Source organism: Neopelma chrysocephalum, unplaced genomic scaffold (assembly GCF_003984885.1).
Source record: "Neopelma chrysocephalum unplaced genomic scaffold, ASM398488v2 Primary Assembly neopelma1_25, whole genome shotgun sequence".
NCBI lineage: Eukaryota > Metazoa > Chordata > Aves > Passeriformes > Pipridae > Neopelma > Neopelma chrysocephalum.
In genome coordinates, this window is record NW_020897694.1 from 33,542,777 (window position 1) to 33,562,600 (window position 19,824).

At 36.2% G+C, this 19,824-nt stretch overlaps 1 protein-coding gene across 1 annotated transcript in view; it reads right to left on the minus strand.

Moving 5' to 3' along the window:
- Positions 1-220: 220 nt before the first annotated feature.
- GABRG3 (gamma-aminobutyric acid type A receptor gamma3 subunit) overlaps positions 221-19,824 on the minus strand; it is a 324,389-nt gene continuing 304,785 nt past the window's right edge. Inside the window, exons 8-11 of the mRNA XM_027674839.1 lie at positions 18,371-18,523; positions 12,708-12,904; positions 11,201-11,230; positions 221-7,404 (exon numbers count right to left, since the gene is read on the minus strand). Coding sequence (XP_027530640.1) covers positions 7,126-7,404; positions 11,201-11,230; positions 12,708-12,904; positions 18,371-18,523 — 659 coding nt within the window. The 3' untranslated portion in view covers positions 221-7,125. The remainder of the gene's footprint in view (positions 7,405-11,200; positions 11,231-12,707; positions 12,905-18,370; positions 18,524-19,824) is intronic.

The following is a 19,824-nucleotide window of genomic DNA, read 5'->3' on the forward strand; positions in this document are numbered from 1 at the left end:
TTTATGTTAGCCCCGTGGATAAACTGCAGTCTCAAATCTTTGAGTTCAGTGAGCTCATGCTCACTTTTGAAAATATTTTTGAGGACTCCTGAAATTCCTTTCAAGAATACCCTATTGGAAAGGTAACACACTTTGCCTTTTCTCTTAAGCAAATTTTCAGATATCTATTTCTATTTTCTTAAGCCCTCAACTTCTATAAGAAAATACAACCACCAATACATGCACGCAATACTTGCATTTTCTGATAATGTGTATTTATTTGTATCCAGAAATACAAATGTTGGGATCAAAATACGAATATAAATAGTATTCTAGACGCACAGCCCTACTCCTTAACACAAAGTAAACTGGAATGGATGTGATCAAGAAGGGAAAGTCATCTGTGAATTTCAGGAAATGAAGCACATGGGTGTTTGACTTTTCTGATTAGATCAGTCTGGGGGATCACTAGGATGGCTATCTAACTTAGAATGACATACTGGTGCTAGTGCTACCTGTATTATTCAAGGCACATTGGGCACATAATTGTACTTTCATTTCACTATGACATCACAAGCTGCACTGCTAGCAATGAAATCACACACCCCTAAGAAAAACTTAGGAAGGAAAGATAATTAGAAATCTAAAATTTTGTCTGTGTTCTATAAGAAAGTTCAATTTGGCACATAGTTGGCAGTATTTATGTGATTCCTAAAACTGTACTCTAAAAAAAAATTCATGTGTTGTCATGGTGAAAAAAATGTTTTGAGAGCAGTATACTGAGAGTTTAGAATGGGATTTTATGAGGGATTTGATGGTAGCCTGTGATAGCCACAAATTGGTCTCAGACACCCTCCAGGCTAGTGTTCCAACTTGTGACAGTCACCGGTTGGTCCATGATTTAAGGTCGGTATTGCATGTGAGCATGGATGACAATGAAGTCACAGGACTCCTTAATGACTGCAAAAGAGAGTATGGGGGACTGATACTGTAATCCCTCTGCACAAGGTTTCTGACTGTTGTTCAGATGAACACTGTTTTGTGGAAGCTTATTCTGAATTTTTTTTCCTTTGGAGCACCCTGTCTGGCAGAGGCATACATCCCTGGGTTGCTTGTGTAATACTGTCAGATGGAATTATTTTATCAGCTTTCCATGAGTTCAGTTTGTCACTCTCATTTTAAGAATCCCAAGTGGTCTGTAAGCATGGGATGGATTCAGTAGCATGATCTGTTCCATACTGATTTGTCAGTAGTTTTTTTAAAAATATGCCATCAATATTATACACTTCATCCATTTTATATTAATGTGCAATTTAGAAATTTTAGCATTTACCTCTCTTAGTCCTCACTTTAAGTATGTAAATCACAAATCTCACTTTAAGTACTTAAGTTACAGATCCAGTCTACTCAAGTTTTGGAGCCAATCAATGGATAATCAACCCCTCCAGAATATGATCCAATGCTCTTCCTATTTGCTTGTAAGAATATTTGAACTTAAACCCCTGTTCTGGTCAATGGTCTTCATTAACGTGTGAGGTTTTGACTTAGATCTAGTGGTCTTTTCTTTGACATTTGTACTCATAACAGCCTCAGTAACAAGCCATCATCTGCTTCACTGTGTGTATTTCATTCATTGTATTTTAGCATATATTGTGTCAGTACAGCTTCATCTCTCCCAAGCACTTTCACAGGCTTCAAGAAGATAAAGAGACATTAGGAGAATATTAAGTGCTGTATTAAACACTAAGGAGAGCACCTGGGTTCCCCTATAAAAAGCTCTACAGGCTGGCTTAGGGCTCCAAGTAAAGTTACATGAGTGCTTTTATGACACCAAAGAGGCTGCTGTGTCTTCTCTGACTAGTGCCATTCATTACCTAGATCAAGAATACCTGGCAAGTAACTGACTGTATCAGTACCTTATTTGCCGGGTTCAGTCCTTGAGAAAACCTACTCCTAGACACGTGAATAAACATAACCACATCTTCTGCTTGCCCTTCATAAATAAAAAATTATTAGAAGATCAAAATGCATGTTTTGATAGAAAGTAGAGATGTCCAACTCTGATGCACTGAACTTCATAATGAATTTTCCTAGACTATATGTAAAATATATAGTATAAGAATAATGAAACTATACTTTTTTTTTCAGTATGTAAGTGTAAATTGAGCTAATTTTGTGCTTGCCATTTGTATAGGTGGAGGGAGGAAGGATCTAAAATTAACTCAGAAAAAGAAAAACATCTAAAGGAAAAAGAATCTCACCTTTCAGCTGTAGAACTGCATTCCCAGTGAATAGTCTGCTTTTTTTCTATTTTAAATAGTCTTCTGGAAACTTATATGGATGAGGTAAACATCAGCCTTGAGTTTATGCTCTACATCTCTTGGTGGAATGAAGTTGCTGAGTGAAGAAGGAAAGATTCTTCTAAATTGCTGAAATCCTACTGCAGTTTTCTTAATATTTTGGAAATAAGAAACCTACAGACTGCTTAGAAAAATAAAGAAAAAGTAGGCAAATGCTCAGTCTGTAGGTTGAAGACGTTTAGAATATTGGCCACACACTGTGATGCTCAAGTAACGTCACTGTCCCTCTTTCTAACTCTCAGATGAGGAATAGTATATCCTTTAATATTAAGAAATTATAAAGGCACTGATGTAAGAGGCACAAAGATTTCACTGTGAGAAAGAAGAAGAAGATACCTTGAAAAAAATCATCTGATTGTGTAGGCAGCTAAGATTATGGGATATGTCTTGCCTTTTCTTAGTGTATTATATCAAAACTGGGAAAGAGCAGTCAATGGGAAGAGTACAGTCTGTTATGGACAGCCTTTACAGCTTTCAGTGGGTGCTTTGTTTTTCAGCTTAGAAGGTAACACCAACCCTCCAGACTGCAAGGCTAATGAAATTTGTCTGTCTTAAAATATTGAGTCTCCCTTCCCACAAAGTCAGCAGCTCTAGAGTTCCCTTGCACCTGATTGCTTGGTGCTTGGGCAGGAGCGTAATTTTTCTAGATGCATGGTAAAATTCGGTATTAAAAGGAGGCAAACAATCTTCCTTTCATGAAATGACCAAGTAAGGTGAGCTGTGATAAATTCATGCAGCAACATGAGATGCTAGACACTGAGACACATTAGGGCTGCAGAAATGTTAGAGATAGCTATCTGAGTTATTTGGCAGGATGCCTCGAGTTCCAAAAATATAACTTTCTATCAACTAAAGGCTCATGTGTCATTGCTGTTCCAGCTGATGAATGTGCAAACCTCCAGGTGGATGATTTGGAATTAGCTGTGAATTGATTTGAATAAAAGGACTGCGACAGATAAAAACTGCACAGCAATAAAAAATAATTTATTTCTGTTTTTTTAGCTTCACTACTCATCACAGTCTCCATGAAGACAATTCTGGGTATTGTAATTTTTATCATTTTTATTGGTATGCACATTATACCAATATACAGTTAAGAGTTGATTAAGTAGAACATTAGCATCTGAAAGAGAAGAAAGGTTACCAAAGTGCCTATGTTTTAAACTGTATCCATACTTCTTGACTAGAAAGTTACATTAAATTTCGTGGTGTGTGGTGCACTTCAGTTCCACATTACTGCTGGACATGGAGACAGCATAAACTGGCTACAAGTTTTTATACCCTTATTCTTGGAAGAATAAAAGATAGAGCTGTCAGTATGGTAGTAAAAGGGCCAGAAGAACTGTGAAGATTCAATTAAGCAGACCAGTATTTTTATACATTCTTAATTGCCTTGAAAATGCTGCCCTCAATGGAGGAAAATACTGTCCAACAGCTTTTAATTGAAGGGGGAAAATAAGAGGATTGACTTTAGATCCTACTGGGAAAAAAAATCCTCACAATCTTTTCTGTAACTTCAACAAGGAAGGACTGTAATGTGAAGATACTTGGGTTTGTGATTTTACATATATATCCAAGTGCGTTCATTTCACCGCTCATTTGTTTTTGCCTTCCTCCATTTCCTTCCTTGGAAGGATAAAAATAAGAAGTAAACAACAACAACAAAAAAAGTAGTTGAGTAAATGCAAGTCTTGAATACAAAATTATCCACTAAGAAAATGTTCTAAAATGCAGTTATTGCATTTCATATGGGACAGTGCAGAGAAATGTTTGGGGTTTTTTCAATTTGTGAAAGAAGCAAAAGAATACCTGAAGGTTTATGAGGACATTCTTACTACTAGAGAAGGATACAGCATATAGATATATGCAGACCACATTATCTAGGTCTCTAGAATACTTGCATTTTGAAAGATTCAGAGCCTAGAAAGATTATCTTCCCTGATCTCTAAGGTTTATTAGTGGCTGTCAAAGCACAGAGCAGTAAGGCAGTGAGAGTAAACCAAGTAACTAGGAATAAGCAGAGGAATGCATTCAGGAACCTGCCAGCCTGCAGCCACCTAGCTTGTATATAAATCAATTTTTTGCCCATAACCCCAAAGTAGAATAAATGACACAGTAGAATGTATCTTCTGCTTTCAGTACAAGAGCAGAAGCCAGAAATGTCTGCAGATTCTTTCTTGACAGGACAGTGGAAAAAAAGTGGAATTATATGCTTCCAACTTCTGTTTATGAAAATACTCAGAAAACAGGGGCAACAAGACTGGACTTAGCAGAATCAGTCTTCCAAGGATGGATCTGATGGAATTACATGCTTTCAGCAGCACTCATGGGCAGCCATGAGCAGAAGTGTAAGAAAAACATATGCTCATCGTCTAAAATGGGAAGAGTCCACTTACACACTTACTTTTGGGGCATTCACTCAAATATGCAATTGTTAAATAAACCTCACTTTAACTGTTCAAGATCTAATACTGGAAGGCACCTTATTGTGTGTGATTTTTCTCAATGCTAACACCAAAACCAATTGATTGTGCAGAGGGTTTACAGGATCAGCTTCCTAAAGGAAAACTCTTTCTATTTTTTTTATTTAGGCTTGGAACATTTCTAATACTCTTTCAAAATATGGCTGAAGGTGACTATTAGAGTAGATTAATTAATAATTAGAGATCAGTACATTCAACTTCAATTCAATCATCTTCTTGCATGGCTTAAAATATCACTGTCATTCTTAAATAAAATCCATACTTCCAAATGCAGGACACAGAGGTTTATAGAGCATAGATTTTACAGAGTAATTTGCTATGAGAGTTAGCAAAATCTTCAACATATGTTTTGAAACCAGGAGGTTATCATTGGCTTAGAAGACATCTGAATGGGCAGATTTTGTTAAAAATAAGGTTTAGATCCTGTCTCCAAATATTTCTTCTCTGTGCTTCTAATATGAATTTTGTCAATCCTTACAGAAGTGATCCCCCTCCCTAACCTAAACCCAGCTATGTCTCTGATATTTCAGACAAGTGAAAACCAGAAGATTTTGAGTAACTATAGTTAACTTTCGTGTTAGACTTTTTTCAATTAAAAACTCACTGGAAGAACAGAGCAACAGCAATGACAGACAGTGACGTTTCAAAGAACATGAAAGCATTTCTGTTCCCTTAGAATTACCACTGCATTAGCTTTTGCTTGTTTGCAGGGTTTTGCTTATGAGGAAAAAAAGGAACTCCAATCACATCCACCATTCATTTTTTTATCAAATACTGTGTGGAAGAGACAGACATTTTTTGAGATTATAAAAAAAATATCTCCAGGAGAGAAAAGAAATAGAATTATGGTTTAAGGCATGTTTCAATCTCAATCTTTTGTAACCACTTGTCATCCAAAAGTAGTGAAAAGCTATTTCTATTTAATTCTGAATCTGTTTTGTTTGCTTAATAACAATTACATAGACAGTCTGTGAAAGATGTCATCTAGCTTAACACTGTAAAACTAGTTTTTGAAAGAATGGGTAACAAGACGTTAATGGTAAAAGCTTGAAAAATACAAAATTGCTTTTTACAACAAAATATAGTTGAAAATTTAGAAGGATGAAAGCAACTTCTTTCTGTGCATGGTAACTATTCCATGTTTAATCCAAGTGTCACAATTGAGTTCCTGTAACGCACTATTCAAGTCAAAAGTGTTCAGTCTTCATCTCAGGCCCAGGGAACAACTGCCATGAGTAAATACTGCAGTGTTTAACTTTATTAAATGAACGAAAAAATCCTTTGGCATACACTTTTTAATTTTGTAAAACAACTTTGAGAGAAAAAATAAGAATGCATGGGTGCACTTTTTAGTTAATTGAAATCCAAAGAAAGTCACATATTCCTGGTGCTATTATATAGTGATTTTTACTCATGGGCTATCAAATGTGACCTGCTACAATGACACAAACAAGCAGGAATCTTGTCCTGCTTCAAGTAGAGTACTTTAGAAATCAGTGATGATCCTGTGTTTAACCAGTCATAAAAAAGACAGTTAAAAGCTTGAAAAACTGTAGTTATTCCTACAGCTGCCTCAGAGATAGGCAAGTCTTATTTATATCAAAATAATAGCTTTCTTATCACTCTGCCTTCTCACCTGTAAGTTAAAATCAATATGTGTAGGTAAGTGTCTAATTCCACAAATCCCAGACCTTTGCAGAAAGTAACGTTCATGTTTTGATTCCATCAGAGACATTTCTCTACTGTCTTTTGGTGATTACTCTGTATCAAGGAGATCACTAATGAAATATTTCCCAAAACCTGTGTGATAAAGCTCAAGTAAATTTAAATAAAACTGAGTTGTTTTGTTGGCTTTGGCTTATTTGCCAATGCCAGTGTACATTGCTCTGAGCCTCAGAGATATGACAGCATTTTGAAGAAAGTATGGGAATGAAAAATAAAAATGACATATTTAATCTTTGCCTGAATTGTGAATAGCTTCTATGCCAAGGCAGAATAGTAGAGATTCTAATATACAATAATTGTTCATAAACATCACGTACACTACAAATTCAGCTGAATTTTGTAAGAATTTTTTCCTTAAAACGAATAGCAGTTAGGAGAGAATTCTTCCATGTTTTTCTTTTTCAGGAAGATACATATTAAAATTATTCATCAGGCTCTGTGATGGTGATGAAGAAGGTGAAGGTTAATGTGGTCTTTATAATTTGAGATGAAACTGACCGCGTCCTTCACTATGTCTGCACTTTCACCATCCATCCACAGTGAGAAAACACAGCAGTCTTCACCGCTACAGGCAACATTTAAAGATAGAGGTATCCAACCCAGTAGACCAGGTTAAACAGCAGGAAGGATGTAGGAAAAAAGACCCTGGAGTAAGAGTCCAGTTCTAAGATGTCTATGTGAATTCGTCCTCTCCTCCATGAGCCTGATTTGCACTCTTCATAACAACAGAAAAAGCTCTGACAGTCTTTCCCATCCAGACATTCATAGACACAGGCATCTTCAAATTCTTGCCAATACATGGCATTGTTCAATGTGATGACCGTAGTTGGTGGTCTCATATCAAGTACAGAATAATTCTGAAGAGAGAAAAAAACCCACAACAGTTTGATAAGCTTTCATGGATGATGAAGATGAAATTAATAATCACGGGAAAAATCACAGGAGCTGAGAATAAGTGGTCAGTATTTAAGAATTCTAGATTTAAGGAGCATCTTTCTTTCCCTCAAAAGATGCCTTTTCAGGTGAATTTCTATAAAGATATTGTGGAGTGGCAAGTTAAATAATTCTAGGTGTATTTCCTACTTGGGTAATTTAAGAATATATTTCCCAGTAATAATTTTCTTCACACTTACGAGTTCACTTACCTGTCAGAATATTATTTCCAAGTTGTTTTAAACATTTGCAGCCACTACATTTAAGAATGGATTCTGAAAAATAAGGAAATATGCCCCTTCTCCATTTAATTATAAAATTACCTTCACTTAGCATAGGTTCATTCACTGTCTCTTATCATGATTTATAAAACCAGATATGGTCAGCAACAAATAGTGATCATTTCAGTACAGGATTTCAAAATGCCATCCCTAGGCATGTCCCCTTAGTGCTTATCGCACTAACCATGCTCAGAAACAAGGCACTTTGTTAATCATGCATCCTCACAGTACCATTCATGCCTACAGACCTCTCCTTCTTCAATGTACTCCCTATTTACACTTTGTCAGCTTTTCTGTCACATAATTTTCTTTTCATGAAGGCTGCTTTCTCACAATAGTCTCCCTTCTCATTATGCTATCTATTCCATCTTCACAAATATCACCTCCTTCACTGACATCACTAGAAAAGGTCCCATCAGCTTCGCTGCCTGTCTGCACCACCCTGACAAAGCAGACACCAAAGTTTTCTCTACCTAAGGGGCCCTTTCTCTCCCTGTGACTGTGCTGAGCTTTGCCTGCAGGAGCATGCTGGCTATGCGCTAATAAGTCACACTAACAGTCACAACTGCTTGCACACAGGAGGATGCTCTGTGTCCTTGCCTCCATACTTACTATACAAAGTACTCAGCATTTCCTGTTAAAGGTGTTAGTATGTATCTGAAAACTTTCATGTCAGATGTGAAAAACATCAGTGATATAACTGATGTGCCTCAGTGGAAATTTTTATTTTTCTATTGACTTCATTTTCTTTCTTTGGGTTTGGCACATGGTAATATTACCCATCTCACTAAAAATCATGGTCCCTGAGCTAAGAACTTGATGTGGCACCTCTCTGCTTGTGTCTTGGCATCAACATAGATAACTACATCTGAACAACTGCCCTATGGAATCCAGTCAATTACTTGTGGACACAATTAATTTCATCATAAGTAAATGGCTAAAATCTCTCAGGTGCATTTTGCTATGGACTGCAAGCAGATTGAAGTTTAGGAGCAGATTATTGCAAATCTATTTGTTGTGAATGACTCAGATTAGATGACAGAAATTACACCCTTATGGTCCTCTCTCTCATTTGTAAGGTTCTGGGTTGATGATTTCAGAGTCTTACAATGTGTTGCCATGTGGGAGATGAGTCTAAGGGAGATTATGAGAAATGGAGAGATAACTTGAGAGTGGAAGACAGAGATGAAGATGAAGTTCTTGAAACCCCTGTTTGACATTTTCTGGTTTGTTTTATAATCATTGCGATATCGGGTTTCCCCATTTTGAGAGTTTATTGTATTTTCCCTATTTTTGTATTATTCCCTATTTACTTAAAATCCTGTTTCCCCATTGGTTAAATCCTGCTGCAATGCAGTAGTTTCCTTATATGTCCCATGTTCCCTTACATGTTTAAGCCCGTCCCATGTTCTACGCTACATAGTTCTAATTTACATGCTCCTTCCAAGTTCCACCCCTTCTTCTAGAAAGTTCAACCCCTGCCATATAAAAAGCAGGAGCCAGGTGAAAAAGATTATTGCACAAGCAATCTTTTTTTAACTGCAGCATTTTGAGGAGAAAAAAATTATGAATAGAGTATACATGGAATTCTGCTATACCCCTGGGTCACATATTGTAAATTTATTGCAAGTCTTATGAAAATTTCCTACTCAGGGACTGAAATTTTCCATGCCTGGCTAAAACATTTATGTCAAAAAGAAGAAAGGCTAAGCTAGATTTTGGTAAGTTAAGATAAATAAGTGCTCTGGCTCTGCAAAGGAAACTTTTTTGTCTGTCAGTAGCCTTGGGATTTTTGTTGTTGCTTTGTTATATCAACTATCTGCTCATGACAGAAGATAAAATAAATGCCCTGATAATACAGAGGGACTAATCTGGTTGTTTGAATTTCTGTCAGCTAGGAGGTGTCTTGAGGTGACAAGATACCAGGAGAAGGTGGATAGTCCCTGCTGTGTTCTGCGTATCCAGCTGAGCTGGGTTGGTAGGAGAGTAATGCATGCAGAGTGGGCATCAGCCCAGTCCCACCCTGGTGATCTGCCTTGGACAAGGCAGTTCAGATGCAGTGTTAAACATGCTCAATACCATTATTTCAGGCAAGATATAAATGTGTTCTCCAGGAGGAAAAAAAAAGGAGTGGATTACCCGAACATGGATTTACTAAGATTAGTAAATTTCACCCTTTAGGTGTCATCATTACAAGGCTGGAAAAGACAAAATGATATCTTAAGAGCCAGAGACACTGCTTCTTTTAGCAATTTAAGCTATAATTTGAACAGAGAAGTTGTTTATGTATAAAAAAAAAGGCCCTCTTCAATATCTGTTTTATGGTGAAAAAAAGAAAAGAGTGAGTAAGAAACTTGAAAATGCTGGAGATACTTTCCAAGCAAATCAGACTGACTAGTTAAACCCTAGGCTGTTAAACCCTAATGTAATTTTAACCGTGTATCTTTTCCTCATCATTTTTAATTGGAAAAAGTAAAGTGCCACTACCCATTCAATGTGGCCTTTTAACTTCATCTTTCAGAAAACTCTGTGAAGGGAGTGACATCAGTAGAGAGTGTATAAATACAATGCTTTCTGGAAAACATTAATTTTCAATGAGTAGATTTTCTAAGCTACACAAGGTCTTCAAATACATCAGAAAACTCAAATTAAAAAAAAAAAGTTGTATAATATTATTTGTAAAAGGTAGGCTAGTAACATGGAGCGAGCAGTTGTAAATTATAAACTTCATCATATCCCAACCAAGAAATGCAAAAACCAGTGTTTTAGTTCTGACTCTGTTCTTATCTGATAACATTCAACCAGCTAATTAACTTCACCTTCAGTATGTTTCTATATGCTTTATATTTGTATGTATTATAGCATACATTCCAGTTTCAGATTTCATACAACTTACAGACACTTATTTTGTGCTTTGTTTTAACTTTATTGCTGCTGTACATATTCCATTTCTAGATATAGTACAGCTAACTGTATTTAACTTGTGTGCCTAAATTATTTGAAAATACAGCTGCAAGCTTGCTAAAGATTTTGCAGATATGCATAAATGAACTATTTTCAATGAAACTTAGTTAAAACTCCATCTAAGTTTATGGCATAACTTGAGCTTATTACTTTTTAATAAAATGTAATAAGAAACTGCAATGTTATATAAAGCAGACGCACAAAATTCTTGATGTAAAAATAACACACAATGTTCTACACTTGACCCTTCTCCCTCCCAAATCACTTGGTAAGTTCTTATAGAAAGAGGCAGCTATGTTCCTCTGCCACAGCTGAAAACAAACTGACCTTTTACCAAAAAAGCAAAACAGTATTTATAGTGAAGTCAGGGTAAAGCATAACATAGCAATATAGATTTCTTGGGAATTAGTACAAGTAAACGTCAACCACACATTCATGCCCCCAACGTTCTCACTGAATGATGTAGTTTACTTACCATCACATGACCAAAACTTACATCAGGTAGCTTAAATAAAGATAGCAAAAGAATTATTCAGAAGAAAACATACTTATTGCTTCATACACATCTAAGTTCAATATCATTCCTTGAACCAATGCATTTGTTCACAAAAGACTTCATGCTTTGTGTTCTGCATATTCAGCATAATAACCTGCACACTTGAAAACTTGAAACCTCAGCAGAATGTGCACCTAGTTTCCATACAGTTAAAATTTTTAGTCAAATCATTACATTTGTTTATCTATCAAACAATAGCTAAGTGAGCATTTGTTCTGGTATTAATTTAAATCCCATCAATTCTGCATGCTTTCCCTCATCTTCATTCATGTTTGGAAATACATCTTACTAACAAAGATGCAAGTCTCTAATTCAGTCTTTCTAAAGGAGGGCAACTTTAGTCTGATCATTAGCAAGTTCATTTTGATTGTCTCATACTTTTCCTTTGGTAACACTCTTTTGCTTCTTGTGTGCAATGCATTTTTACAAAAAGCTATTATAGGTCTAATGGAGTTTTCATTGACTAAGTCCGTGGCTTTCTCAGTTTTTTCTAATACCATATTTGTTTCAGCTTTTCCTTCATTAGTTCTTCATTCAATCATTTTCTATAGCACTTCATTCAATTCCTTTTTATCTCAAGACCTATTATTCCCTAAATTTAGCCTTCTCTCTCTTCTTCCTTCAAACTTTCCTTATTTGGCTTAGATTTCTGATTTCAAATGTCCTTATTTCCTCCATTATGTACAATGGCATCCAACATCTTCAATTACTGATCTTGAACACATGTGTTCACAGATCTTGAGAGCAGAACCCCCTTCCCTGTGTTTACACTGAGGTTTTTTTCTCTGTTAAACTGCCCTCTCTTATTCTCATAGTCAGTTATGAAGTACATCAGGCAATTCTTCTTGAATGATTGTTTTAATTGATTGTAAATAAACACCTTTTGTATGTTTCTGGGTATTACACTTGGAAGTGTTTTTTTGGCCAAAAATGCAACCATGTATAGTGACCTCCTTTTTTTGGGGGGAACATGTGCCTTTGTGCACAGGGCTAAAATCAAGTGCTGGTTCCCAGTAGAGACATAGAAATTCTGTTTGTGAAATTCATAAATATTTCTAGACCTGTTAAGCCATGAAATAGCAATGCATTGAATATATATTGATGTGCATATATTTGTATAACAAGCTATGCAATCTGTTTCAGTGGGAGCCCTTTATGATTACCAGCACAGTAAATGGAGGACAAAAGACACATAGGTAGAGTTGCTGCTTCATGGTCAGCAGGCTGCTTCTGTTAGGAACAGACCTCACTGAGAAGGCACATAACTGCTTCTACTGTTACTGCAGGTAACTCTTCCATCCGCTTTCAGAGCAGATCACACCAGAAATTGGGAAAATCTTGGAGGAGTGGACTGTCATGGCATTACAGGCTATTACACTGCTCTCTGAGCTGCATATGAAAAGAAATTTAAATGCTCCCATCTTACCGACTTTTTCTTCTTAGTACAGCTTGGTTTCCTGCAACTTGAGTAGTAGTTGAGCGTGGCATACTCCATCAGAGCAGCAAAGACAAATAGAAAGCATACAGTCACAAACAAATCCATAGCGGTGACATAGGAGACACGGGGTAATGACTTTCTTGCAATGGTACTCAAAGTTGTCATGGTCAATACTGTAGTGATGCCTGTAGAGAGAAACTTGATTTAATTGTATGCAACATCATTTACTCATATCACAGAACAATCTTTGGAAATAAACATGCTAAACAAATCCAGAATGTACTCAAGTAATTAATTAGTTTCCTTTAGTAGAATTAAAAAATAAGAGAAAATAACATCAGTAGAGCCGATGTTATTTCGTAAAAAAAGATTTGCTTAGTTTATTTTCATCTTTGCAAAACTGACATTCCCATGCCTCTCAATATGCTCTTCTTCATCTTGTCCCTTTCCTGATCCCAGTGAGATTGGAGGTGGGGGTGAGGGAGAAGGAGAGAATGAACTTTTTGAAGAAAAGTATAAAACAGAAAAGATACTAAACCCAGAAAAAAAAAAAGAAATCTAGAAAACAACAAAGGAAATATGTTCTGTTCCGCAGTAGTATTGCTCTCATGAAAAATGTTGTACTCAAAAAAGAAAGAGAGGCGGAGGGAGAAAAGAAAAGAAATTTTGCTGCAAAGTTCTGACCATGAATTCTGAAAGTATGTTTTCACACCACTGCTTCCTTAGGAGACCTCCACTGCTATTTTCCTTATGAGTAAGGGAACTCAATGTCACTTGCTCAGTCTGAGACTCTCATACAAACTTCAGATGTAACATTAATGGAAAGAGCCTTTTTAATTCATACAAAGCATCACTTCTTAGATTGATTTAGTAATAATGAATATCATGGGAATTAATTAATGTGAAATATCTAAAACAATAAAACTAGTCCTAGAATTAAATCTATGTCATGTCAGTCATTTAAGTGCCAGTGATTCATATATTTTCTCTTCATTCCTGAGGAACAGAAGTCTTTTCATTACCATCTTGGACTGATACTTTTAATCATTTGTTATGAACTGTAAGTCTTCTGATAGGAAAAAAAATAAAACTTCTCAATGGCTTGGGAAAAAATATAAAGCTCTCACTCAAATACGTCTCAAGAGAGAACCTGCTTTACAAACAACATAACCATAAGGTAATCCTTCTTTTTTATAGTTAAAGTGATACTTCACAATGGTGCACAGCATTTGAAATGTCAAGGGCTGAATGAAATTATGCCTTATAGTAAAATTACTTCTCACAAAGAGCACTCTGGAAAGAAAGAATTACCTGTGGATTACTTTTGAGTACTTTCTCTTTATGAAGGATTGTCCCTCTCTGATTTGTAACGTTTGATAGAAGCTACAATGATTCACAAGAATAACCGTCTCCATTTAAACCAACAGAAATTCCCTGGAAAAGCCAGAAGGCAGATTACTGCCCAGGTCTCAACCTTCTTCTACAAAGAATAATAAGTAATTGAATTCCTTAAATGTCCCTTACCTAGAAACAAACTAACAAAAGGTTTCTGAAAAAAACCACAAGTCAATAATCAAGATTAAAGCAATGCTGACAGGAAGTGGGAAGTATGGACTGTGTGTGTACCTTGAACATCTACAAGCTACTGGGAAAATATTTCCATTTCCTGACACCTGTGCCACCTCCCAAAATCAGCAAACGTGGCTGCCATGATCCAGCAACCTCTCCAGACACCTCAACATCAGTTCTGTACCTAGCTGATGCTCTGAAAAAGCTCCAGAGCCAAAGACCATGCCTAGGCATTCATCATGGTGGACAACTGCAAAGATGTCCAACTGCAAATGGTGTTGACTCACTGGCCTTGATTTGGCCCTTATTATCTACAGGCTATTAGTCTTTTTGTATGACCTTGGGAGTCACTAACTTTGAAAGAACTGCATCCAGACCATGACATACTCTACAACATAAAATGAACTTTAAGACTTTGTAACTCACATTTAGATTTCTAACACAAATTTGTCCTTTTCAGAGCCACAGTACAATATACAGTGTCCTGTTTACCTGGACTCAAATAAAAGTTTTTATTTCTCACTCATCCAGTGATAGGACAGTTTTAATTAAAAGGCTAAAAAGAGAAAAAAGGGAGAAAAAACCTTGCAGTACTCAAAAGCATTTTTGAAAAGTCTGCAATATTTCTGAATGTTGTATTGACAGTGGAATATTTTTCTTCAATTTTTACTGAAATGGAGGTATAACTTTGCATTATCTGTGAAGGTATCTGTAATTATGACTAGCTTCCAAACTGACCATGGACAGGAAGGCAGAGAAGTGAAAAAATAATTACCATTAGCCTCTGTGCTTAAGTATTTAAGTCCTCAACTCAGCCTGCATCCTATATCCATGCCTTAAGCCTGAATGAAACACCAGCTCAAATAATGCTTAAGACTGGATTCCAGCTCACACCATTAACAAACATTGAATTTTTGAAATAATGAAAATTCTATCTAGTGTATCAATTTCATATCTAGCACACCAGCACAAATTTTAAAGTATTAAAATGAGTTTTTGGGGTTACATACAGAGAAGAAAGGGCAAGAAGGTGTACCAGATGATACAGTTTCTTATTCCTATGCAGAATACAGATATGTATGTATGAATAATATGGAACACCAGTATTTCCAAATATAATATCTAGATTCATTTTAGCTCATTTTATGTCTCATGCTAAGAAAATACAGTTTGTTGAGTAATTTCAAATGCAGTAAGTCTTGCCAGATGAAATTGGTAAGTCTCTCACTTTGTGGAGTCACGTATGGCAAAGTGAGCTTTGCATCTGTTACTGAAATTCACAGTGCTCATGAACTGTTTATTCCAACAGAATTTTAATATCATCCAAGGACAGCTTTGAAGTAACCTGACTTCAGAATTTTCAGGTAGAAAGTATAAGTATGAACATACAAGTTTGTTCTATGAGTACATTATATTCTCTGAGTAAATTCCATACCAAAGATGCTATTTGATAAAACAAAAACTACTGTCTGGGATGTCAAATGATGCAGGTATGTATACTGCATGAAAACATTTTTAAACTGCAGTTTGAAGTTGTTCTGTAGTAACTTCCTGGTCCTTTTACACATTATACCCAATTTGAAAAGTAGGGGGAAACTGGGATGAAAGCTTCAGTTTAACTTAATTCCCTTCATCTTCAAGGAAAACAACCTATTCTTTTCCAGTTCATAACTTTTTTTCAGGCACTTGCTGGCTGTTCTTCCCTATGAACTTTGTGAGATCATTCTGATTATTAGAGACAAGTAGATATTGAAGAGTCCCTTTTTTTCCCCTCTCTTTGAATGAAGATCAGAATAACCTGGGATCACAAAACATAGTTCTCATCCAAAACTCAAATTTTACTTTCATTTTCCCACTGAATCTTCAGGTGGCTGGGAGTTAGTCTCACTGCCACTCTGGACCTCAGGCCCTCAAAGTGCATGTGAAAAGGGGACTATGATGCCATGTTTTTAAAGAGCACTTTGATGCCTCTGGACAGTACTGCTGAAAGGATACTTACGGTCCCATAGCCCAATTAATTTTTTTCCCTAGCACAGAAGTAGTTTATTACTTAACATTATTCAGAAAGTAAAACCTGTCCTTCATACAACCATGAGTAGTTGCCAATAGCTTAGGAAATTATTCATTAATTTCAGGGAGTGAAATATTTCCCTGATGCTAGCCCTTTCCATTAATGCAGCTATACTTGGATAAGGTTTGGTGCACAGAGTCAACAATTAATTTCAACTAATTAGTAGGAAAATTTTAGCAGTTTGCCTTTGTCTGTATTACTCACAATTTCACCATGTGCCACTATCCAAATGTGAATGTGTATTGTTGCTCAGACAAATTTATAAGTTGCTTTATACAAGCAGGCCTACAGTAAAATAGGAACAACTGCTTACTGCATCCGAAGAATCAACAGGCCATTGCTAATTTGGAAACAATAGGACTCTGTGCACAAAAAGTGACCCACGTATATATTATTTATTTTTTATTTGACTGCATTTATAGAAAAGTTTTATTTTAGCCTAGAAATTTAGTTCTCCATTGGAGTTTTAGTAGTGAGTCATGATATCCATTGAATATAGCCTTGGAACATCTAATTTTTATGTTCTTACTCCAAATTCATGACTACAGCCGAATACATTTTTGTCTAAACTTCTTGCTGGCTGAGAGAGTGAAGCAGGAAGAGTCACACTGTAGTGATTAGTGACCTAACTTACTTCTCTGTCTAATTAATTGGAAAACTGAGCTGTGTGGTGTGGGGAAGCACTGTCAAGAACAGCATATGAACACTGCTTATGGCAAATCAGTAATGCAAACTGTTAGATGTCTTTTGTCTCTTTTCTCTTACGCATTAAGAAGGATAACCCAAATGGATGCTCTGTGACTCTCCCCACACATGGGGCTTCAGACTCCCTGTTTAAAAAGATGAAGCATGGTCAGTCTTTCCTTATCTTCCCTGTGAGCCACCCAAATTAAGAAGAAAGGCGTTCAGCAAAGAAGTACACTAAAAACCTATTGCTCAACTTTCTGGCTATCAGAAGCAAGTCCACACAGCCAGAAACAGGCAGTTGTACAGCTGCTCTGTGGTCTTTTTGCTGTCCTGGATGTCACAGAGTAACTGTCAATTTAAGGGTCCGTCATGTTGCTGGAGTCAAGGTTTAACAGCACTTTGGCACTCACATGAAAGAAGTAAGGACTGAATACTCCTTTCTTTTAAAATAACCTCAGAAAAATTGATCTACCTCATAACAAACTCCAGCAGAAGGATGCAATCTAGAGCTGGGAATGGTAACCCCTATCCTTGAAAACAGACATGCAAACCTTGACATAGCCTCTGTTTTTTTCCTAGACTGGTAGATTCCTGAATCAGTTTGTATAGGCAGACCTGGCAACCACAACCTGAACTAAGATGTTGTTTTTCCTTTGGTTCTGATGTATACTTTTAATTGGCAGTTATATAGCCTTGTATCCTTAATGCTGGCAAAACCTGCAGGTTTTCCTTAGATAATTTCCAAGTGTCTAAGTCAACATTTCTAAAGCACATTGCCAAAATGCACAGGCTGGTCCTGACATAAATGAGCTTCTGGAAAATCTAAGCCACCATAAATCTTCACAATCTATGAAAAATATAAATATACCCAGCGTTGAGCCTAACTTCAAGCATACAAGCTAAAACACTTTCCATGAGTTAAAACTATTATATCCCACAGTTTTCTGTGCATATACAAGACACAATTCCCTGTGGTGAAGAGTTTCAGAAGGGATGGAACCAGCAGTGCAATTAGTTAATTCTTCAAAAATGTCACTAAGATATCATAGCGAGAAGAAGGAGATAGATATTAATTCGAGAGATTTATGCAAAATAGGTGGCAGTGTCATCCAAAGGGTCAGACTGGTATACTTTTAATTCTTTAATTTCTTCCTGTTACAGGAAGAGAACCAGAGGTTTCAGTGATAAGTAGATCTGGGTCTGCAAGACATAGTAGCATTAATCCAAAGTGTACAGTGGTCTCTTTGAAAGGAAGCTTACATTTTCAAATGGTAGTATAGGAACATCACAAAGACAGAAGAAAAGGGTAATATTAAAAACTTACCTAGTGCTGTTCTTGCTGGTGTAGCATCTTTTTTGATCCAAAAGGATACCCAGGAAAGAACAACTGTTAATATACAGGGAATGTAGGTTTGAATAGTAAAGTATCCCATTCTTCTACTTAAGTCGAAGTATATAGTCATGACTACATAATCACCTGCAATAATAACACAGAAAATAAACTGACATTGTGGTGGGATACAGACAGTTATTCACTGATCTGCTAATATTTTAAGCTTTATAAAAACACTCATATGAAATATTTTTTAGTGTTTCAACAGCACCTGTGCAGTATTGTTCACGAATTTAAGTAAACTATGTCATTTTAATTTCCTTAAGTTTTAGCTCTCTGTAGAAATTACCTGTTAGTAATCATTTTGGATGAGTAAAGTTTTGAAAGGCATCTTGAATTTCCAGACTTGATATTTCTGGATGGCTTTATGACCACAAACATGAAGATACTATCATTCACCAGATTCTGTAACCAAGGCACACAAAATCCTTCCTTCTGCGAGCTGTGTCTTCCATGCTCTAATTTCAGGTTTGAGTGACATCTGTTATCTTCTTTTGAGATATGAATCAGAAAGTAGGGGTCTTTATGGCAAGTCTAGCATGCACATGAATATGCCTTTAATAAGAAGTCATTTAGAGACACTAGAGCCTCACTGCTGTTGATAGACTCTCTTTTTGTCAGCATTCCTCCATTTCAAAACAGTTGTGGCCTTTTTTGATAACTAAATCTTCAGTAGGGCAGTCTGGATATAAATTTTATTATTCTGCTGGATAGTAAAAACCATAAAATCAAGAGCTCAGCAAGGCGGCTAGTTTATCTCACGTTAGATGACTTTTTTTTGCAGTATCTCTTCTGCTAACCCTTGTGACACCACAGGGAATAATAATCTGTGCCTCTCTCTCTCCTCACTAGAGGGTACTGACCTTATCACCTCTGTCCTTACTAACAACTCCCTCAGCTCCATAGATGTTGACTATCCTTCTCAGTCACAGTGATTAACAGTAACAAAACTAAACTGTGACCAATTTCTGTACTTCGTTTGAAGTATGTTGCTTCCATTTCAGATGTGAAGAAGAGTTTATATGACAGAGAATTTTTACGGTGTTTTGTCTGACTACATCAGACTTGGCCTAATAAATTATATGGCTTCTTGTTATAAACTTTAACTTTCTAGAGTATGATATTACAGAAAGCATAATTTGCAATAGCTAAGTGACTACAGCTAAGTGACTACATCCTATTACAGCAAACCATGGGAATGAAGAAATTGGTAGCACATACAGATTAATTCCCCAAGGAATGTACATAAACTCACCCAAGTAGAGGGATAATGGGTTTATTAGTTGAGGCAAATTAAAGCTTAATCTTCCAGTAACAGAGAGCATATAAACAAATGTATTTAATACAGTGGATAATTTGACTATAGCTAAATATTACACAGAAAA